Genomic DNA, 16,539 nt, shown 5'->3' on the forward strand with positions numbered 1-16,539 from the left:
TCTTGTTATTCTGCATTTGAGCTTAAGTATTTTTGAGCATCATACTTGTGACTGACAACCAAGAATCAATTATCGTAACAGGTATATATTAGTTTCCTAGGGCTGCCATAAAAAGGGCCGCAAACTGGGGGCTTGAAACAACAGAGATGTATTCTTTCAGTTCTTCTTGAAGCCAGAAGTCAGAAATCAGCAGGGCCGCACACTCCATCTGAAGGGTCTAGGGGAGAATCCTTCTTTGCTTCTTCCAGCTTTTGGTGACTCCCAGCATTCCTTGGCTGGTAGACACATCACTGCGATCTCTGCCTCCTTTTCCACATAGCCTTCTCTTCTTCTTGTGTCTCTTCTATCTCTTATAAGGACATTTGTCATTGGATTTAGGGCCTACCTGGGTAATCCAGAATTATAGAATGAACTGTCTAGAGATCCTTACCTTAATTACATCTGCAAAGACCCTTTTTTCCTAATAAGGTCACATTCCCAGATTCTGAGACTTAGGACGTTGAGAAATCTTTTGGGGAACTCAACCTGCTATTAAGGTACTTTTTTTTTTCCAATTTACGTTAGTCATCGTTGTAACATTTTTTTTTGTACATCAAACATTATGCCAAAATGTAAGCTATTTATCTTAAGACAATTGTCTTTGCCATAACTGAGAGTACTGTAACTGATGTTTACAATTAATTTCTGGCAACTTAAAATACTAGTGGCATTGCTGTCTAATAGTCAAATACTTCATCATAGATGGAATGTAATTATGAAATTAAAATGGCATCTTGTTTAGACTTAAATTATTTGGCAACCCTTTTTTTTCATAGATGATCAAAAGTAAACTTCCATGGATTTGGAATCCATGTGTCCAATCAATGAGAATGTCTTCAGATTAGAGTAAAATCCCAATCATGTAAGGCTTCCCCATCATTTCTCAAGAAAAAGAAAAAAGGCGGGAAGTTTTACTCTCCCTTTCTTACCTTCAAACCAAAGTAAAAAAAGTAGTTTTTCACCTGGAAAGAGCACTTACTTTAAACAAGGTACAGAATGGCAAAGAAACTGACGCTGAGGCCCCCAGGCTCAGGAGATACGGGTCTTAGGACTGAAACCCTGGCTGCCTCTGGGCTGCAAGGATGCCATCCTAGCAGTGCAGGTGTGTCTTGGTGCCAAGTGTACATGAGGCAGGTCCCCAGAGGAGCCAAATCATCCTTTCAGAAAGCTCGTTTCCAAACTGGCCGCGTTCTGTCCATATGTTCAGTTCTGTGTGATCTCCTAAACAGTGTGGTTCTTTATGGTGTTACCATTTGATAACCCTCATTATAAAGAGTCGGCTACTGACTGAGTTGTAATCATTTCCTGGATCCCAACACGAGACTGGCTCATCTGTTGCCTGCTGGGGTCGGGGCAAAGAGCAGTAGGAGAGACGATTAACTCCCATGTGCCATCGTTGAGAAGTTCTAGAGTAACGTGGAAAAGCCACAGTCTCAGTGCAACACTTTTACTATTTCTCAGTTATTCTGAAAGAGAAAACATCATTGTACACCACTTTTATGCTTTGATGTGTTTATCTGAATATTATTAATCCAGAGCAAATTTTTCTCATCCATTCATTTATTCAACAAATATTTATTTGGGAATTCCCTGGCGGTCCAATGGTTAGGACTCCACTGCTTCCACTGCAGGGGGCATGGGTTGGATCCCTGGTCGGGGAACTAAAATCCCACAAGCCGTGTGGTGGGGCCATAAACAAAGAAAGGAAGAAAGAAAGAAAAAGGAAAGAAAGAAAGCTCCATTAAAAAAAGCAGAAAAAAAATTTATTCAACACCTATTAAGTCACCTTCACATAGATATGTGTATATATGCATGTGTAGAAATGTGTATATATGTGTATGTGTGTATATATGTGTGTGTATATGTATACCTGTGTTTTATTTTTTAAGATTTATTATTTATTTATTTTATTTATTTATTTATTTATTTATTTTTGCTTCATCGGGTCTTAGTTGTGGCGCGTGGGCTTCTCTCTAGTTGTGGGGCGTGGGTTCCAGAGCACATCGGCTCTGTAGGTTGCAGCACGTGGGCTCCAGTTGAGGCACGCAAGCTCAGTAGTTGTGGCGCGCGGACTTAGTTGCCCTGTGGCATGTGGGATCTTAGTTCCCTGACCAGGGATCAAACCCGCGTCCCCTGCATTGTAAGGCAGATTCTTTACCACTGGATCACCAGGGAAGTCCCCTGTGTTTTATATATATGTGTATAGTGTGAGTATATTTATAAGGGCTGAATAATACAACTGCTTTTCTCCTGCTACCCAGCAGTCCTCAGGTAAATCTTGGGACATTCCTTAGTTGTCCAGCCTCTCTCTGGAACAGTCCATATATGACCATGATGTAGAAGGACAGACTTAACCTAATCAGCAGTAAATGTGGCCCGTCTTCCCAACATCACTCTTTGCCCCATCATTTTAACTTTGGCCACTATTTCGAGTTTTCCACAGCACCGTTCCTCTCAACAGCATGGGAAGAGTGCTGTCATCATAGGTGCGGTTGGGGAGAAAAAGCAGGCAGTGCGTGGTCCTGAAGCCCCCGGTGAGGGAGGGAACCCCAGCACTTAGCCCTTCGACCATCAAATGGAGGAGGACACGGGGAAAAGTGCAACCAGGGTCACAGGTCTGCCCCTGCCTCTTGGGAGTTAAGAATTTCCTTTCTCAAATCTGAGAATCTAAGTTTTTTCCCCCTACACATATTCTAAGGCCTGGAAGAAGCACTTTCTGGATGCCAGTGCCAGCACGCCGAGCGACTGGAACAGCGAACTGGACGGGGACCGGCAGGCGCCGATGCTGCAGAAGCCTCCACACCAAGTGCGTGGCACCTCCTTCCCCCCAGCCCCCCCCCCACGTCCCCGGGGCCGACCACACACGGCTTGTTGTTGCAGGATGGCCTGAGACCAGAGGGCATAGACAGAGATGTTTGGCTCCATCAGAAGATGAAAAACACCAACTATTTGACGGAATATGACCTCTCAGAATTTGAGAACATCGGTGCCATCGGACTGGAGCTTTGGCAGGTCACTTGGTTTTAAATTCGCTTTAGTTTAATAACTCTGGACTTCAGCCTAAACTCCTTAATTCACATAGCTAGTATTTGAGCACCTATTGCGTGCCTGGCGCCCCTACCTGGACCCAAGACATACAGTCGTAGACAAAATGGACATGCTTCCTGCCCTGGGTGCTTCTTGTCTGCCTTCCTGCTCCCTGGGAATTGGCCTGGAGCTGACCTTGTGGTGCCTGTCAGCTTTAGGATAAGACTGAAGATTCAGATGTAGCATGTCCAGGCTGGAGCCTGAGATTCTGCATCGCCAGCAAGCTCCCTGGCGGTGCTCATGTTGCCCATCCACGGCTCACACTTTGCACAGGAAGGTTCTCGAGCATCGGTTCTCAAACATCGCTGAATGCTCGAGTCACTGGGGAGTTCTTGAAAGTCTCAGTGCCCCGGTGGTACCCCAGACCAGCTAAATCAGCATCCCTGGGGGTGAGACCAGGCATCAGGAGTTTTGCAAATGTTCTTGGTGGTCCCCATATGCAGCCAAGTTTGAGAACCAGTGCCCTGGAGGGAACAGATATTCTAGAAAAGGGTATCTGCATGTCCTACTACTGACAGCTAATCACTGTTACAGTACTGAGCAAATTACAACTGTTTATTTTGTGGAAAGTTTCTTTTTTTTTTTTTTAAATTTTTTTTATATATATATATATTTTTTATTATTTATTTATTTATTTATTTATTTTTGGCTGTGTTGGGTCTTCGTTTCTGTGCGTGGGCTTTCTCAAGTTGTGGCAAGTGGGGGCCACTCTTCATCGCTGTGCGCGGGCCTCTCACTGTCGCGGCCTCTCTTGTTGAGGAGCACAAGCTCCACACGCGCGGGCTCAGTAGTTGTGGCGCACGGGCCTAGTTGCTCCGTGGCATGTGGGATCTTCCCAGACCAGGGCTCGAACCCGTGTCCCCTGCATTGGCAGGCAGATTCTCAACCACTGCGCCACCAGGGAAGCCCGAAAGTTTCATTTTTCACATCAGTAACGGAGGCCTTATGTTCATCCACAGGTGAGATCCGGAACCATCTTCGATAACTTCCTGATCACAGATGATGAAGAGTACGCTGAGAATTTTGGCAAGGCCACCTGGGGTGAAACCAAGGTACAATGAACACAATGAACTTTTCTTTCGTAATTCAGTTATTTCTGTACTTAAGTCTCACATATAGGAAAAGGCTTGATGAATTTTTACTAATGAACACCCCACCCAGATCAAGATATAGAACGTCACCAGAGCTCCAGGAACCTCCTCGCGATCCCTCCCAGCCAGCACCCACCCCCAAAGGAATGGTGGTTCCACTATTCCATCACTGTAGATGGATTTGACTCCTTTTGAAATTTACGTAAATGTAGCTACCCATTATTTATTCATTCAGGTAGTGTTGCGAAGTTCATTCATATTTCTGCATACAGCAGTAGCTTGTTCTTCCTTTGTGAATATTCCAGAAGGTACGTATCCATTCTCTGTGGATGCAGCTTTGGGATGCTTCCAGTTTGTGGAAAAAGCTGTGGATAAAGCTGTTCCCATCATTCCTGTACATGACTTTCAATGGACACATGCCCAGGAGTGGGCAGGCTGGGTCACCAGTTCTTACACAAACAGTTTTCAGTGTGTCATCCTGTTTACATTCCCTTCTGCATGGTCGAGAATTTCAATTGTGTCGCATCTTTGGCCATGCTAGGTATTACTGCCAGTTGTTGTTGATGAGTCGGTTTTATTGAAGTATAATTGACATACTGTGAAATGTACAGTTCTATGAATTCTGACAAACACATATAGTTATGAAACAACCACTAAAAATCAAGATGTAGAACAGTTTCACCACCCCAAAAAGTCTCCTTGTAACCAAGCCCTCTCCTACTCCAGCGATCACTGATCTGATATCCGTCCTTATAGTATTTTTGAAGTATAGTTGATTTACAGCATTGTGTTCGTTTCAGGTGTACAGCAAAGTGATTTAGTTATAAATATATATTCTTTTTCAGATTCAGAATATATATATACTTTTTCAGATTCTTTTCCATTATAGGTTATTGCAAGATATTGAATATAGTTCCCTGTGCTATACAGTAGGTCCTTGTTGTTTATGTCCCTATAGTTTTGCCTTTTCCAGAATGTCATATAAATGGAATCATATAGTATGGAGTCTTTTTGAGCCTGCTTCTCACACCAAGCGTAGTGTCTCCAAGATTCCTCCATGTTGCTGAGGTTCACTCAGTAGTTTGTATCTTCTTATTACTGAGTAGTTTATCTGCTCACCAGCTGATGGACATTTGGGTTGTTTCCAATTTTTTTTCTTTTTTGGCCGCACCACGGGGCATGCGGAATCTTAGTTCCCCGACCAGGGATCGAAGCCGCGCCCCTTGCAGTGGCAGCAGTGGAGTCCTAACCACTGCACCACCAGGGAAGTCCCAGGGGTGTTTCCAATTTTTAACAGTATGACCAAAGCTGCTATCAATTTTGCATATAGTTTTTTTTGTGTGGACATGTGCTTTTATTTTTCTTGGGTAAATACCCAGGAGGGGGTTGCTGAGTTGTATGGTGTATCTCTAACTCTATGAGAAATTGCCAACCTGTTTCCAGAGGGGCTGCGCTGTTTTGCAGTCTCTCCAGTCTCACCAGCACTGGGGACTGTGGGTTTCTATAGGTGTGTAGTGGTATCTCTCTCTGATTTTGTTTGCATTTCCCTGATGACGAATGAAGGTGGGTACTGTTTCATGGCTTTTGTGGCCATTTGGAGATCCTTTTTTGTGAAATACCTGTGTTTTAAGATGTAAGTTTTGGGGCTTCCCTGGTGGCGCAGTGGTTGAGAATCTGCCTGCTAATGCAGGGGACACGGGTTCGAGCCCTGGTCTGGGAAGATCCCACATGCCACGGAGCAGCTGGGCCCGTGAGCCACAATTGCTGAGCCTGCGCGTCTGGAGCCTGTGCCCCGCGACGGGAGGGGCCGCGATAGAGAAAGGCCCGCGCACCGCGATGAAGGGCGGTCCCCGCACCGCGATGAAGAGTGGCCCCCGCTTGCCGCAACTGGAGAAAGCCCTCGCACGAACCGAAGACCCAACACAGCCAAAAATAAATAAATAAATAAATAAATAAATAAGAAAATCCTTTAATAAAAAAAAAAAAAAAAAAAAAAAAAAAAAAAAAAAAAGATGTAAGTTTTGTTATTATTCAGGTGTGGTGAGGCCAGCAGATCAGGAGATGACCTCCATCAAAAAGATAGTTTATTTTACTCACAGATTCCCAGAGGAGGGGCCATGCCATGCCATGCCATGCCATTCAGGGCCACATGGGGAAGCACCAGGGTTGGTCAGGAGGCAGAGGGATAGCGTGGAAGATGTGGGCAAAAAACTTTGTTTTGGTTTTTTGCAGGAAGGAACAGATGAGGCCGGATAAGCAGGCTTAGGATTGGCTAGTTTTAAGAATTTCAGTGGGTTCTGGGGTACTAGTTGTCTAGTACCTGGCTGTGGGATAATTTAGGCAAGGAGAAATCAGCCCTGAATATGAGCCCAGTAGTGGAGGTCGTTAGGGATGTGAGCTCTGAATGTAGTTTGCATATGAAAAGAGTGCTTTTTGGCATTTACTATCTCTAAGAATGGGCCCCCTGGGAGGGGCCATCCCTCCTGGGTCAGCAAGGCCCCAGATGTCAAAGCAAGAGAAACATATGGTTGATACAGCCTGTTTATGTCGCTTGCCCACTTTCATGTTGGGTTATTTGAACTTTTCTTATTTAGTTGTAGGTGTTCTTTATATATTCTGTCAAGTTCTTTGTCAGATAAGTGTATTGTAAATGTCCTTGCCCCCTCTGTGTTTTGCCTTTCTATTCCCTCAAGTGTGGAAGCACTCCTGTATTTTTTTTTTTTTTTTTTTTTTTAGTGTGTATTTTGAGGCCCCTATCCTGAGAAACCAACTTAAAAACTTAGCTCTGGCTTCACATAAAGAAGATAAAATATCTTCCATCAGTACAAATTCATTTATAACTCTTTGGAGCCAGAGTATTGACGCTAAAATGTATGCTTTTAATGGGCATAAACATTTTGTTTCTCGTGTTGTTAAGCACCAATAACTAAATGGTGGTGCGGCTCACCCATAAGGAGAGAGTGGTCGGTGTCTTCTGGGAGTGCCATGACTTAGAGAGAAAGGTCTTGGAGGACCCTGCACACTGTTTTAGCCAGAAACTTTGGGTTGTTAAATTGCATGCCAGTGAGTTTATTTATTTCTTTATTTTTGGCTGTGTTGGGTCTTCGGTTCGTGCGAGGGCTTTCTCTAGTTACGGCAAGTGGGGGCCACTCTTCATCGCGGTGCAGGGACCGCTCTTCATCGCGGTGCGCGGGCCTTTCACTATCGCGGCCCCTCCCGTTGCGGGGCACAGGCTCCAGACGCGCAGGCTCAGTAGTTGTGGCTCACGGGCCCAGCTGGTCCGTGGCATGTGGGATCTTCCCAGACCAGGGCTCGAACCCGCGTCCCCTGCATTAGCAGGCAGATTCTCAACCACTGCGCCACCAGGGAAGCCCGCCAGTGAGTTTAAATTAAGGGTGATACACAAACCATCTTCCTGCTTTTAATCGAAATCTCCTCATTCCCTTATTTTCACTGATAAGGCATCTTCCATGTCATGTCTGTCACACTGGGACCAACTGCAAAGCGGGTGCTTAAAATTTGAACATTTCAAGGCATTTCAGGGGGAAATTTCCCCTCCACTGATGAAAGGTGGTTATCACTAAGTGATTTTCTCATGAGCCCTTTCTTCTGTTTCCCTTTTTTAAAAAATATTTATTTATTTTGGCTGCGCCGTGTCTTAGTTGTGGCAGGCGGGCTTCTTAGTTGCGGCATGCATGTGGGATCTAATTCCCCGACCAGGGATCGAACCCTGGGCCCCCTGAACTGGAAGCGTGGAGTCTTACCCACTGGACCACTAGAGACGTCCCGAGCCATTTCTTCTTGAATCTGATTTCTGCTGCAAAGCCTTCCTAAACTCTTTTTTCAGGAATGACTACGGGAAATTTCTTGACGTGTCTTCACTCATCCTAACCCTTCTTTTTTTTTTTTTTTTTTTAAATTTTTTATTTATTTATTTATTTATTTATGGCTGTGTTGGGTCTTCGTTTCTGTGCGAGGGCTTTCTCTAGTTGTGGCAAGTGGGGGCCACTCTTCATCGCGGTGCGCGGGCCTCTCACCGTCGCGGCCTCTCTTGTTGCGGAGCACAGGCTCCAGATGCGCAGGCTCAGTACTTGTGGCCACGGGCCCAGCTGCTCCGCGGCATGTGGGATCTTCCCAGACCAGGGCTCGAACCCGTGTCCCCTGCATTGGCAGGCGGATTCTTAATCACTGCGCCACCAGGGAAGCCCCTAACCCTTCTTTTAATCACACATGTCTGGAATTGCTCATTCAGGCTCTGAGGCCTCTTCGCATTACTCATTCACTGGTCAGCTGGTTGAAGGACCGGCCCAGGTGCTCTGGGAATAGAAGAAGGAGGGTGTATTCATTTCCTGGGGCTGCCATAACAAATCACCACAAACTTGCTGGCTTAAAACATCACAAATGTATTCTCTCCCATTCTGGAGGCCAGAATTCCAAAATCAGTATCAATAGGCTGAAATCAAGGCATCAGCAGGGCCTTGCTCCCTCCAAAGGCTCTAGGGGAGAACCCTTACTTCGCCTCTTGCAGCTGCTGATGGTTCCTGGTGCTCCTTGGTTTGTGGCCGCATCCTTCTAATCTTTGCCCCCATCTTCACGTGGCCTTCTCCTCTTCTGTCTCTGTTTGTGTCAAATCTCCCTCTGCCCCTCTCTTATGAGAACATTATGATAGAATTTAGCGTCCACCTGATAATCCAGTAGAATTTCCTCTCTCAACATGCTTAATTTAATCACATCTGCAAAGACACTTTCTCCATACGTATAAGGCTACATTTACAGGTTCCAGGAATTGGGACCTGATTACTGGGGGGTTCTTTTTCAGCCGACCCCCAGCTGGTGTGGAGGCTTCCAGAAGGCAGGGGCAGGCTGCATGCTAACACCCAATCAACCCAGAGGAAGCATAATCCCCAGCCGCCGGGGTCTTTGTTTCTTTCTCCAGGGCCCAGAAAGGGAGATGGATGCCATACAGGCCAAGGAAGAAGTGAAGAAGGCCCGAGAGGAAGATGAGGATGAGCAGATGATGGGCAGGTTTGGTGGGAGAGAAAATATCTTCAAAGGATTCCACAAGAGGAATGAACTTTAGTCATCCCCACCCCAGATAAAGATGACTGGTAAAATCTTGTTTCCACTTTAATCAACATTTAAAAGCTCAAATGTCTACATACCTGGTCATTTGTCTAATTTTCTTTGAAAAATGTTCCCATGCTTCTCGGTGGGATCGGTCTGGTTTTCCCCGAGCACTTTCCACCCCCTCCTCCCCGACCCCAGGTACCCAGAGACGTTTCCTCTGGACAAACCCAAGTGCTGGAGGAAGCCCGAGGCCAGTGAGAGTCTGGTCAAAAACACAACGCTCTTTTCTTAATCCCCAAAATGTTTTATAAATAAAAGGTGGTAAAACTTACCTTGAAAAAGGAGAAATTATGCTTTATTTCTTTGGGTTGTAAATTACTAATAGCTTATGTGAAACTTTTCCAGTATGGAATCTTTATGCAGCATCGTTGGTGCGGAAAGGTTTTGCGTGCCTCATTTGCACGCTGGTTATTCTGGAGAACCCAGGCCTTGTGCACAGATGTTTAACATTCCATAAAGGAGCTTTTTCCCCCACTCTGTGACCCACTTCCATGGCTGTTAGTTCTCTGTAAGACAGAGGAATGAAATTCATTCTCTCAAGTGAAAATAGTGATTACTTGGCAGCTAAATTTTTTTCCTTAAATCAAATAACTTGTTTAAAAAAAAAAAAAAGCCACACATAGCAGGCTTCTGTTTTGAAGAGCTCTGTTTTCACGCAGAAATTTGTGTTGGAAATAATCAAATTTAGGACACCATGTTACGAATAAGCCAAATAAAATCGGCAATTATATAGAACGTATTGATAGATGATCAGTGTGAAAAGTCTGGCCAGGAAGTGAAGGTCTGGCAAATTTTGTTCTGGCTTTCGTTGAAGTTGGCAGACCTTCGACCTTGAACTTTTTCAGCTGACAGTCACATTGGTCTTCCCAGTTTATCGGGGGTTATCAGTCTCAGAAGCTAAAGACTCACTCCCTGGAAGTGCAGGGGTGGGATTCAAACACTGCCCACCTTTTAAATCACTGAACAAGGGGAGAAGTTAATGAGGGAAGAAGCAGTGCTAGACCTTGAGAGAAAATGCTGGAAACAATTGTACAAAATGGGTCAGACCAGTTCAGACCCTGCAGAACTCATCTTCCGCAGCAGCGCTGCCCTGGAGAACTTTCCTCATCTGCGCTGGCAATACAGTAGCCACTGGCCACATGTGAGGCCTTGAAATGTGGCTGGTGGGACTGAGGAATGAATTTTATTTTTAATTAATAAACTTCATTTTCTAGAGCAGTTTTAGATTCCCAGCAAAACTGAGCAGAAAGTAGAGAGAATTCCCATATACTGTCTGTCCTCACACCCTCACACCCTCCCTTACCAATGACATCCCACACCACGGTGGTATGTTTGTCACGATTGATGTGTCACACGGACACATCATTATCACCCAGAGTCTGTACTGTGCATTAGGGTTCACTCTTGGTGTTGTGCCTTCTATGCAGGAACAAATTTTTAATCTTATTTTATTGTAACATTTATTATTTTTTCTTCCAGTTTTATTGATATATAATTGACGTACAGCACTATATAAGTTTAAGGTGTACAGCATAATGATTTGACTTACATACATCATGAACTGATGACCACAATAAGTTTAGTGACCATTCATCATCTCATATAGATACAAAATTAAAGACATAGAAAGAATATGTTTTCCTTGTACTGAGAACTCTTAGGATTTACTCCCAACAATTTTCATTATAACATACAGCAGTCTTAATTATATTTATCATGTTGTACATTATATCCCTAGTACTTATGTATCTTATAACTGGAAGTTTGTACCTTTTGACTGCCTTCATCCAATTCCCCCCCACTCCCACCTCCTGCCTCTGGTAACAACAAATCTGATCTCTTTTTCTATGAGTTTGTTTCTTTTTGAAGTATAATTGATCTACAACACTATGTTCCTGTTCCACAACGTAGTGATTTGATATTTCTATACATTTCAAAATGAGAAATAAAGTCTTTACAGACGTAATCAAGTGATAATGACATCATTAAGGTGGGTCCTAATCCGATATGACTGGTATCCTTATAAGTGGGAAATTTGGAAACAGAGACAGACATGTGCAGAGGGAAGACCATGTAAAGATCCAGGGTGGGGCTTCCCTGGTGGCGCAGTGGTTGAGAATCTGCCTGCCAATGCAGGGGACACGGGTTCGAGCCCTGGTCTGGGAGGATCCCACATGCCGCGGAGCAACTAAGCCCGTGAGCCACAATTGCTGAGCCTGCGCGTCTGGAGCCTGTGCTCCGCAACAAGAGAGGCCACGATAGTGAGAGGCCCGCGCACCGCGATGAAGAGTGGCCCCCGCTTGCCACAACTAGAGAAAGCCCTCGCACAGAAACGAAGACCCAACACAGACATAAATAAATAAATAAATAAATAAATAAAATTAAAAAAAAAAAAAAAAAAAGATCCAGGGTGACACCATCTTCAAGCCAAGAAACACTGGAGGCTACCAGAAGCTTGGAAAGGGGCATGGAACAGATTCTCCCTTACAGAATTGTAATTGATTTAAATTTAAACTTACATTGCCATATGTGGCGAGAGGCCACTGTGTTGGACGGCGCAGCTTTAGACTCTGGTGAGAGAGGCCCCAGGACGGCTGATTACTGCCCAGGGTGGCAGGCACAGTAGTAGAGGGAGTTCCAGGCCACTCTGCTGCTGGCCAGGTGGGACTCTCACCATTGAGCCTCTGGTTCCAGTCAAGACAGGATAGTCTCTGTGGTTTTTGTTGCCCCTGTAGACTCTCGACAGCGAGGCTGGAAGCCTGCACAATTTTCCCAGACAACCTTGCCCGTTAGTGCCCCATTACGTTCTGTGAGAAGGACATCAGAAGACGGGCAAAGAGGAGAAGCCATTTTTTCCAGGCTCCTGCCGGCACCTTAGGCAGTGGGGACAACAGTGGTGACTTTAGCAACAATGGCAGAAACAGTGGTGGCCGGTGAGGACCGGTATCTGGGTTCCTGCTCAGGGCCCAGTGGTTGTGGGTTTAGGGTAACACCCTTTTCCTTTTGACTTTTAGTCCTAAAGAGGCTAGAAGCTTCCTACTGTTACTAATCTTAGGTAACCTTGCATTTCTCCTCTGTTTTTCCAATGCTTTTGCACTCAAGTCTCCTGTTACAAATTGTCCTCTGTTTGAAATATCTAGGATGACTTATCTTTTCCTTATGGAACATGGACCGATAAAGCACCCAAGGCAGCTAAAAGCCTCCATCACCCCCACCAGGACCACCGCTGCATCTTTCCAGCTGTCCCACTTGCTTCCATCCATCCCCTCTCCATCCACTTTGCCTACCTTATCCAGAGCTGCTGTTCTAGAGCAGCTGTTCATGTTCAAAACCCTCTGGTGAGGGACTTCCCTGGTGGACCCGTGGTTAAGACTCTGCTCTCCCAACGCAGGGGCCCTGGGTTCAATCCCTGGTTGGGGGACTAAGATCCTGCATGCCGCACGGTGTGGCAAAAAAAAAAAAAAAAAAAAAAATCTTAAAAAAAAAACAACCCTCTGGTGGCCTCTCATTTCTCTTTGCACAGGGAACTGAGGAGCGAAGGAGCACCATGAGGCTGAAAACTTGGAGCTCGGAGAGCAAGGTGGTCTCAAGACGAGGCTGGATCACATGTGGTCTTATTTTATTGCTCTTCACACGGGGCTCTCCAATCAGACCGTATGTAATCCAGCCTCATTTCAAGACCCTCTGTCTTGCTGTCTGAGTTCCAGAGCCTCAGTCTCAAAGTGCCTCTCCGCTCCTCAGCTCCTTCTGCTTGTGATGATTCCGAGGCCCCACCGTCGCTGCAGTCAGGCTCAACCTTCAAGTGTCACACCATTGGACTACTCTGTAGCACTTATCACTGGTTATCTATTTCCTCATGTGATTTTTTAAAATCAATTAATTATTTTTTTGGCTGCGTTGGGTCTTCGTTGCTGCGCGTAGGCTTTCTCTAGTTGTGGCGAGCGGGGGCTACTCTTTGTTGCAGTGCGCCAGCCTCTCACTGCAGTGGCTTCTCTTGTTGCGGAGCATGGGCTCTAGGCACGCGGGCTTCAGTAGTTGTGGCACGCAGGCTCAGTAGTTGTGGCACACGGCTTAGTTGCTCCACGGCATGTGGGATCTTTCCCGGACCAGGGCTTGAACCCATGTCCCCTGCATTGGCAGGATGATTCTTAACCACTGCGCCACCAGGAAACTCCCTCCTCATGTGATTTTTTCATGTCTTGTTTCCTTCCTCTAGACCTGTGGTTCTCACAATGGGGGGCCTGGGGACCAGCAGCCTCAGCACCTCCTGGGGATTTGGTAGAAATGCAAAAATCTCAGGCCGCACCCAGATCTGTAAACCAGAATCTGGAAACCTAGTCTACTTAACAAGTCTGGGTAGCTCCAGGGTGAGACCTGTTTGTGTAGAGTGTGTGTCTGCCTGGCCCACAAATGGAGCACCTGTACTCAATGAGCATTTGATGGTGAATGGTTGTTGAATGTATCACAAAGCACACTGTGCTCATTTGAAGGGCACGAGGTATGTCAAGTCGCTGAAGACACAGGAGCAAGCAGCTGTGAGACTCCAGAGGGGAGGAGGTGGACAGGCAGCTGTGCCCTCACTACCCCAAGATCGCACAGCCTTCCAGCTTGTCTGCCTGAGAAGTGCCACTATCACAGGAGACCAAGCAAGGGGAAGCTGACCCGTGCTGAAGAAACCTTGTGCCACTGTGGTCAGCTACTCAGCAGGACCTTCCTTCCTCATCCTTTTAGTGGAAACCGGCCACAGATGAGTGGGTGTCTATAGTAAAAAGAAGGCAAAACATGTCTAAACAAATAAATGCGCCTCCATAATGGTCCTCCAGCAAACACCAGGTGCCTGCTCTGTGCGGGGCGCAGCGTGAGGCACAGAGGTGGAACAATAGCAAACACATATTATTACCATTCCCTCTTTTCAGAAGAGGGGACTGGGGGCGCAGAGAGGCTACTTAAATGACTTGCCAAGATCACACAGCAAGAAAGTGGCCACACACACACACACACACACAGCTATCCTAGGAACAGGGCGCCTTGTTGGGCAGGGTGAGGGTCCCGACCCTCTGCGGGGTGGGCGACGGCCTCTCCATAGTGCTTTTGCCAGGCGCACGGCAATGGGAAGAGCATCCCTAGAAGACGGCCCATCATCGGCTAGGACCGGGAGGGGTAAGGAACCTTGGCAGACGAGCCGAGGAACTGGGAAGGAAGTGGTGAAGCAGCGCGTGTAGCACTCTGGAAAGGTCCCGGCCCCCGCCCCCTCCGGCTGGGGCTAGGCGCGCGCGGCCCCGCCCTCAACCCCCTCCCCTTCAGGCTCCGCTGAGCGTGCGCGGCCCTGCTTCGGCCCCGCCCTCTCCCGGGCCGGGCTGCGCGCGCACCGCCCCTCGCACCAGTGCGCACGCGCGGCCCCGCCCCGTTCCCCCCGGCGCTCGGAGCCCGAGTCCGCGGGAAGATGGCGGCCCCGCTCATCCCCCTCTCACAGCAGGTACGGGCTGGCCAGGCGGGCGGGGGGTGGCGGCGGGAGCTGCGGCGCCGCCCGTGCCGGGCGCGAGGCGGACGCTGCGGGGAGGCCTAAGCGTGAGGAGGCCCAGCTGGGCGGCGGCGGCTCGCGCTGAGGGGCCCCGGCGGAGGGCGGGCGGGTGGTCCTGAAGGTGACAGGCCGGTCCGGCCCTCGGCCTTCCGCACCAGAGCGACCCTCTGCGGGCGGCGACCCCGCAGGCGGGGCCGCAGCGCGTGTCTGCTCCACCCGGGGCCCGGCCTTCTCCGCAGCTTCCAGGCCGGGTGGTGCACGGTAGCATTGGGCTGCCTCCCGGGGAGGTGGGCCAGGGGAGCAAGCATTTTTGCGGGTGCGGCAGCCTCGCGGGTCTTTGTCTCCTGCCGGGTCCCAACGCCGGGGCGGCAGTGTCCCCGCCGCGGCGGAGGGCAGAGCCCCGCCGGAGCCAGGACCTGCCAGCAGTGCGATCCCGGACTCTTCTTCCACTGGGAGCTGCTTCCGCCACCCTTGCGCCGTGAAACGGAGGGGGGTCGCAAGTCTCCGGGCGCCTTGCGGTGCCCTCAGATCAGCCAGATGCTCTTACTAAGGGGCAGTATCAGTGGCGCGACACAGACGTGCAAAAAAGAGACATGCGCAGGCAACCCTGCCTTCTGGGAGGGACGTTCATTCATTTATCCATCCGTCAAATGTGCGTCGGGCCAGGTGCTGGGAGCGCAGCAGTCACCCAGACCAACAAGGTCGCTGCTCTCCTGGAGGTGACACTCTCGTGGGAACTAGAAACTACCTATGTCCTGCTAATAACAGCTGCCTTTATTTGCTGAATAGCTGTGTTGTACCAAGCACCGTATTATACGCACTTTGCCAGAATTATCTAGCACAGCATTGGGATTGAGAGTGAGGACACAGGGTCACATCATCTTGTGTTCAGTTCTTGGCTCCAAGGCTTACTTCTCTGACTGTCCTTGGACGAAGCTCTTTAGCCTCTCTATGCCTCAGCCACCTCATTTGGAAAATGGGAATATAAAAAAAAGTATTGGGATTAGGTGAAGATTAAGCATGTAAAGCACTTAGAGCAGTGCTTGGCACATCGGACTCACTCAGTGATCCTGTAATTATAACCATTATTTAATTCTCTGGCAGATTTGGACATTTGGAAATAGAGATTACAGCTGCGAGAATGCCAAACCCCAGGAGAGCTGTTAGGCAGGTTGACATGACTGGTCAGCTGATCCAAGGAGAGCGTGCATGCTTGCTAAATATTGCCAGAACTAGCCAATTTGTAACACTGTCACTAAATTAAAAGCATTAGAGACCGGTGGTCATTAATTAACAGATATGAAAGTGCTCTGTAAACTATTAAGTGCCTTACAGATGTTGGGTATTATAATTGATAGCCAGTTGCTACCTTTTAGGGTATGGTGGGGGGGGGATGAAACAGGCTTAGGCTCATATAATGAGGAAGCGCCCCTGGTTTTTAAAACTTCCTATCCAGTTTCGGCACCTGCCTTAGTTTGAACTTTTAAAAAAATTTTTTTATTTATTTAATTTTTTTTTTTGGCTGCGTTTGGTCTTCGTTGCTGCGTGTGGGCTTTCTCTAGTTGTCGCGAGCGGGGGGCTACTCTTCGTTGCGGTGCGCGGGCTTCTCATTGTGGTGGCTTCTCGTTGTGGAGCACGGGCTCCAGGCGCGCGGGCTTCAGTAGTTGTGACACG

The 16,539-nt window shown here is 47.6% G+C and overlaps 2 protein-coding genes across 19 annotated transcripts in view; both read left to right on the top strand.

Moving 5' to 3' along the window:
• The window catches only part of CALR3 (calreticulin 3), a 32,378-nt gene extending 22,826 nt beyond the window's left edge, over positions 1–9,552 (top strand). The window contains exons 6-9 of the mRNA XM_007183572.2: positions 2,738–2,845; positions 2,920–3,051; positions 4,086–4,178; positions 9,154–9,552. Of these exons, the coding sequence (XP_007183634.1) occupies positions 2,738–2,845; positions 2,920–3,051; positions 4,086–4,178; positions 9,154–9,297 (477 nt within the window). The 3' untranslated portion in view covers positions 9,298–9,552. The remainder of the gene's footprint in view (positions 1–2,737; positions 2,846–2,919; positions 3,052–4,085; positions 4,179–9,153) is intronic.
• A 5,179-nt stretch (positions 9,553–14,731) lies between these two features.
• EPS15L1 (epidermal growth factor receptor pathway substrate 15 like 1) overlaps positions 14,732–16,539 on the top strand; it is a 101,976-nt gene continuing 100,168 nt past the window's right edge. For 16 of the 18 annotated variants that reach the window (XM_057539884.1, XM_057539885.1, XM_057539899.1 and 13 more), the window contains exon 1: positions 14,765–14,820. In XM_057539884.1, coding sequence (XP_057395867.1) covers positions 14,788–14,820 — 33 coding nt within the window. In that variant the 5' untranslated portion in view covers positions 14,765–14,787. Of the gene's footprint in view, positions 14,821–16,539 lie in introns of all 18 variants that reach the window. The other 2 variants (XM_057539883.1, XM_057539892.1) reach the window with 2 other exon arrangements.

This window comes from Balaenoptera acutorostrata, chromosome 2 (assembly GCF_949987535.1).
Source record: "Balaenoptera acutorostrata chromosome 2, mBalAcu1.1, whole genome shotgun sequence".
NCBI classification, from domain to species: domain Eukaryota; kingdom Metazoa; phylum Chordata; class Mammalia; order Artiodactyla; family Balaenopteridae; genus Balaenoptera; species Balaenoptera acutorostrata.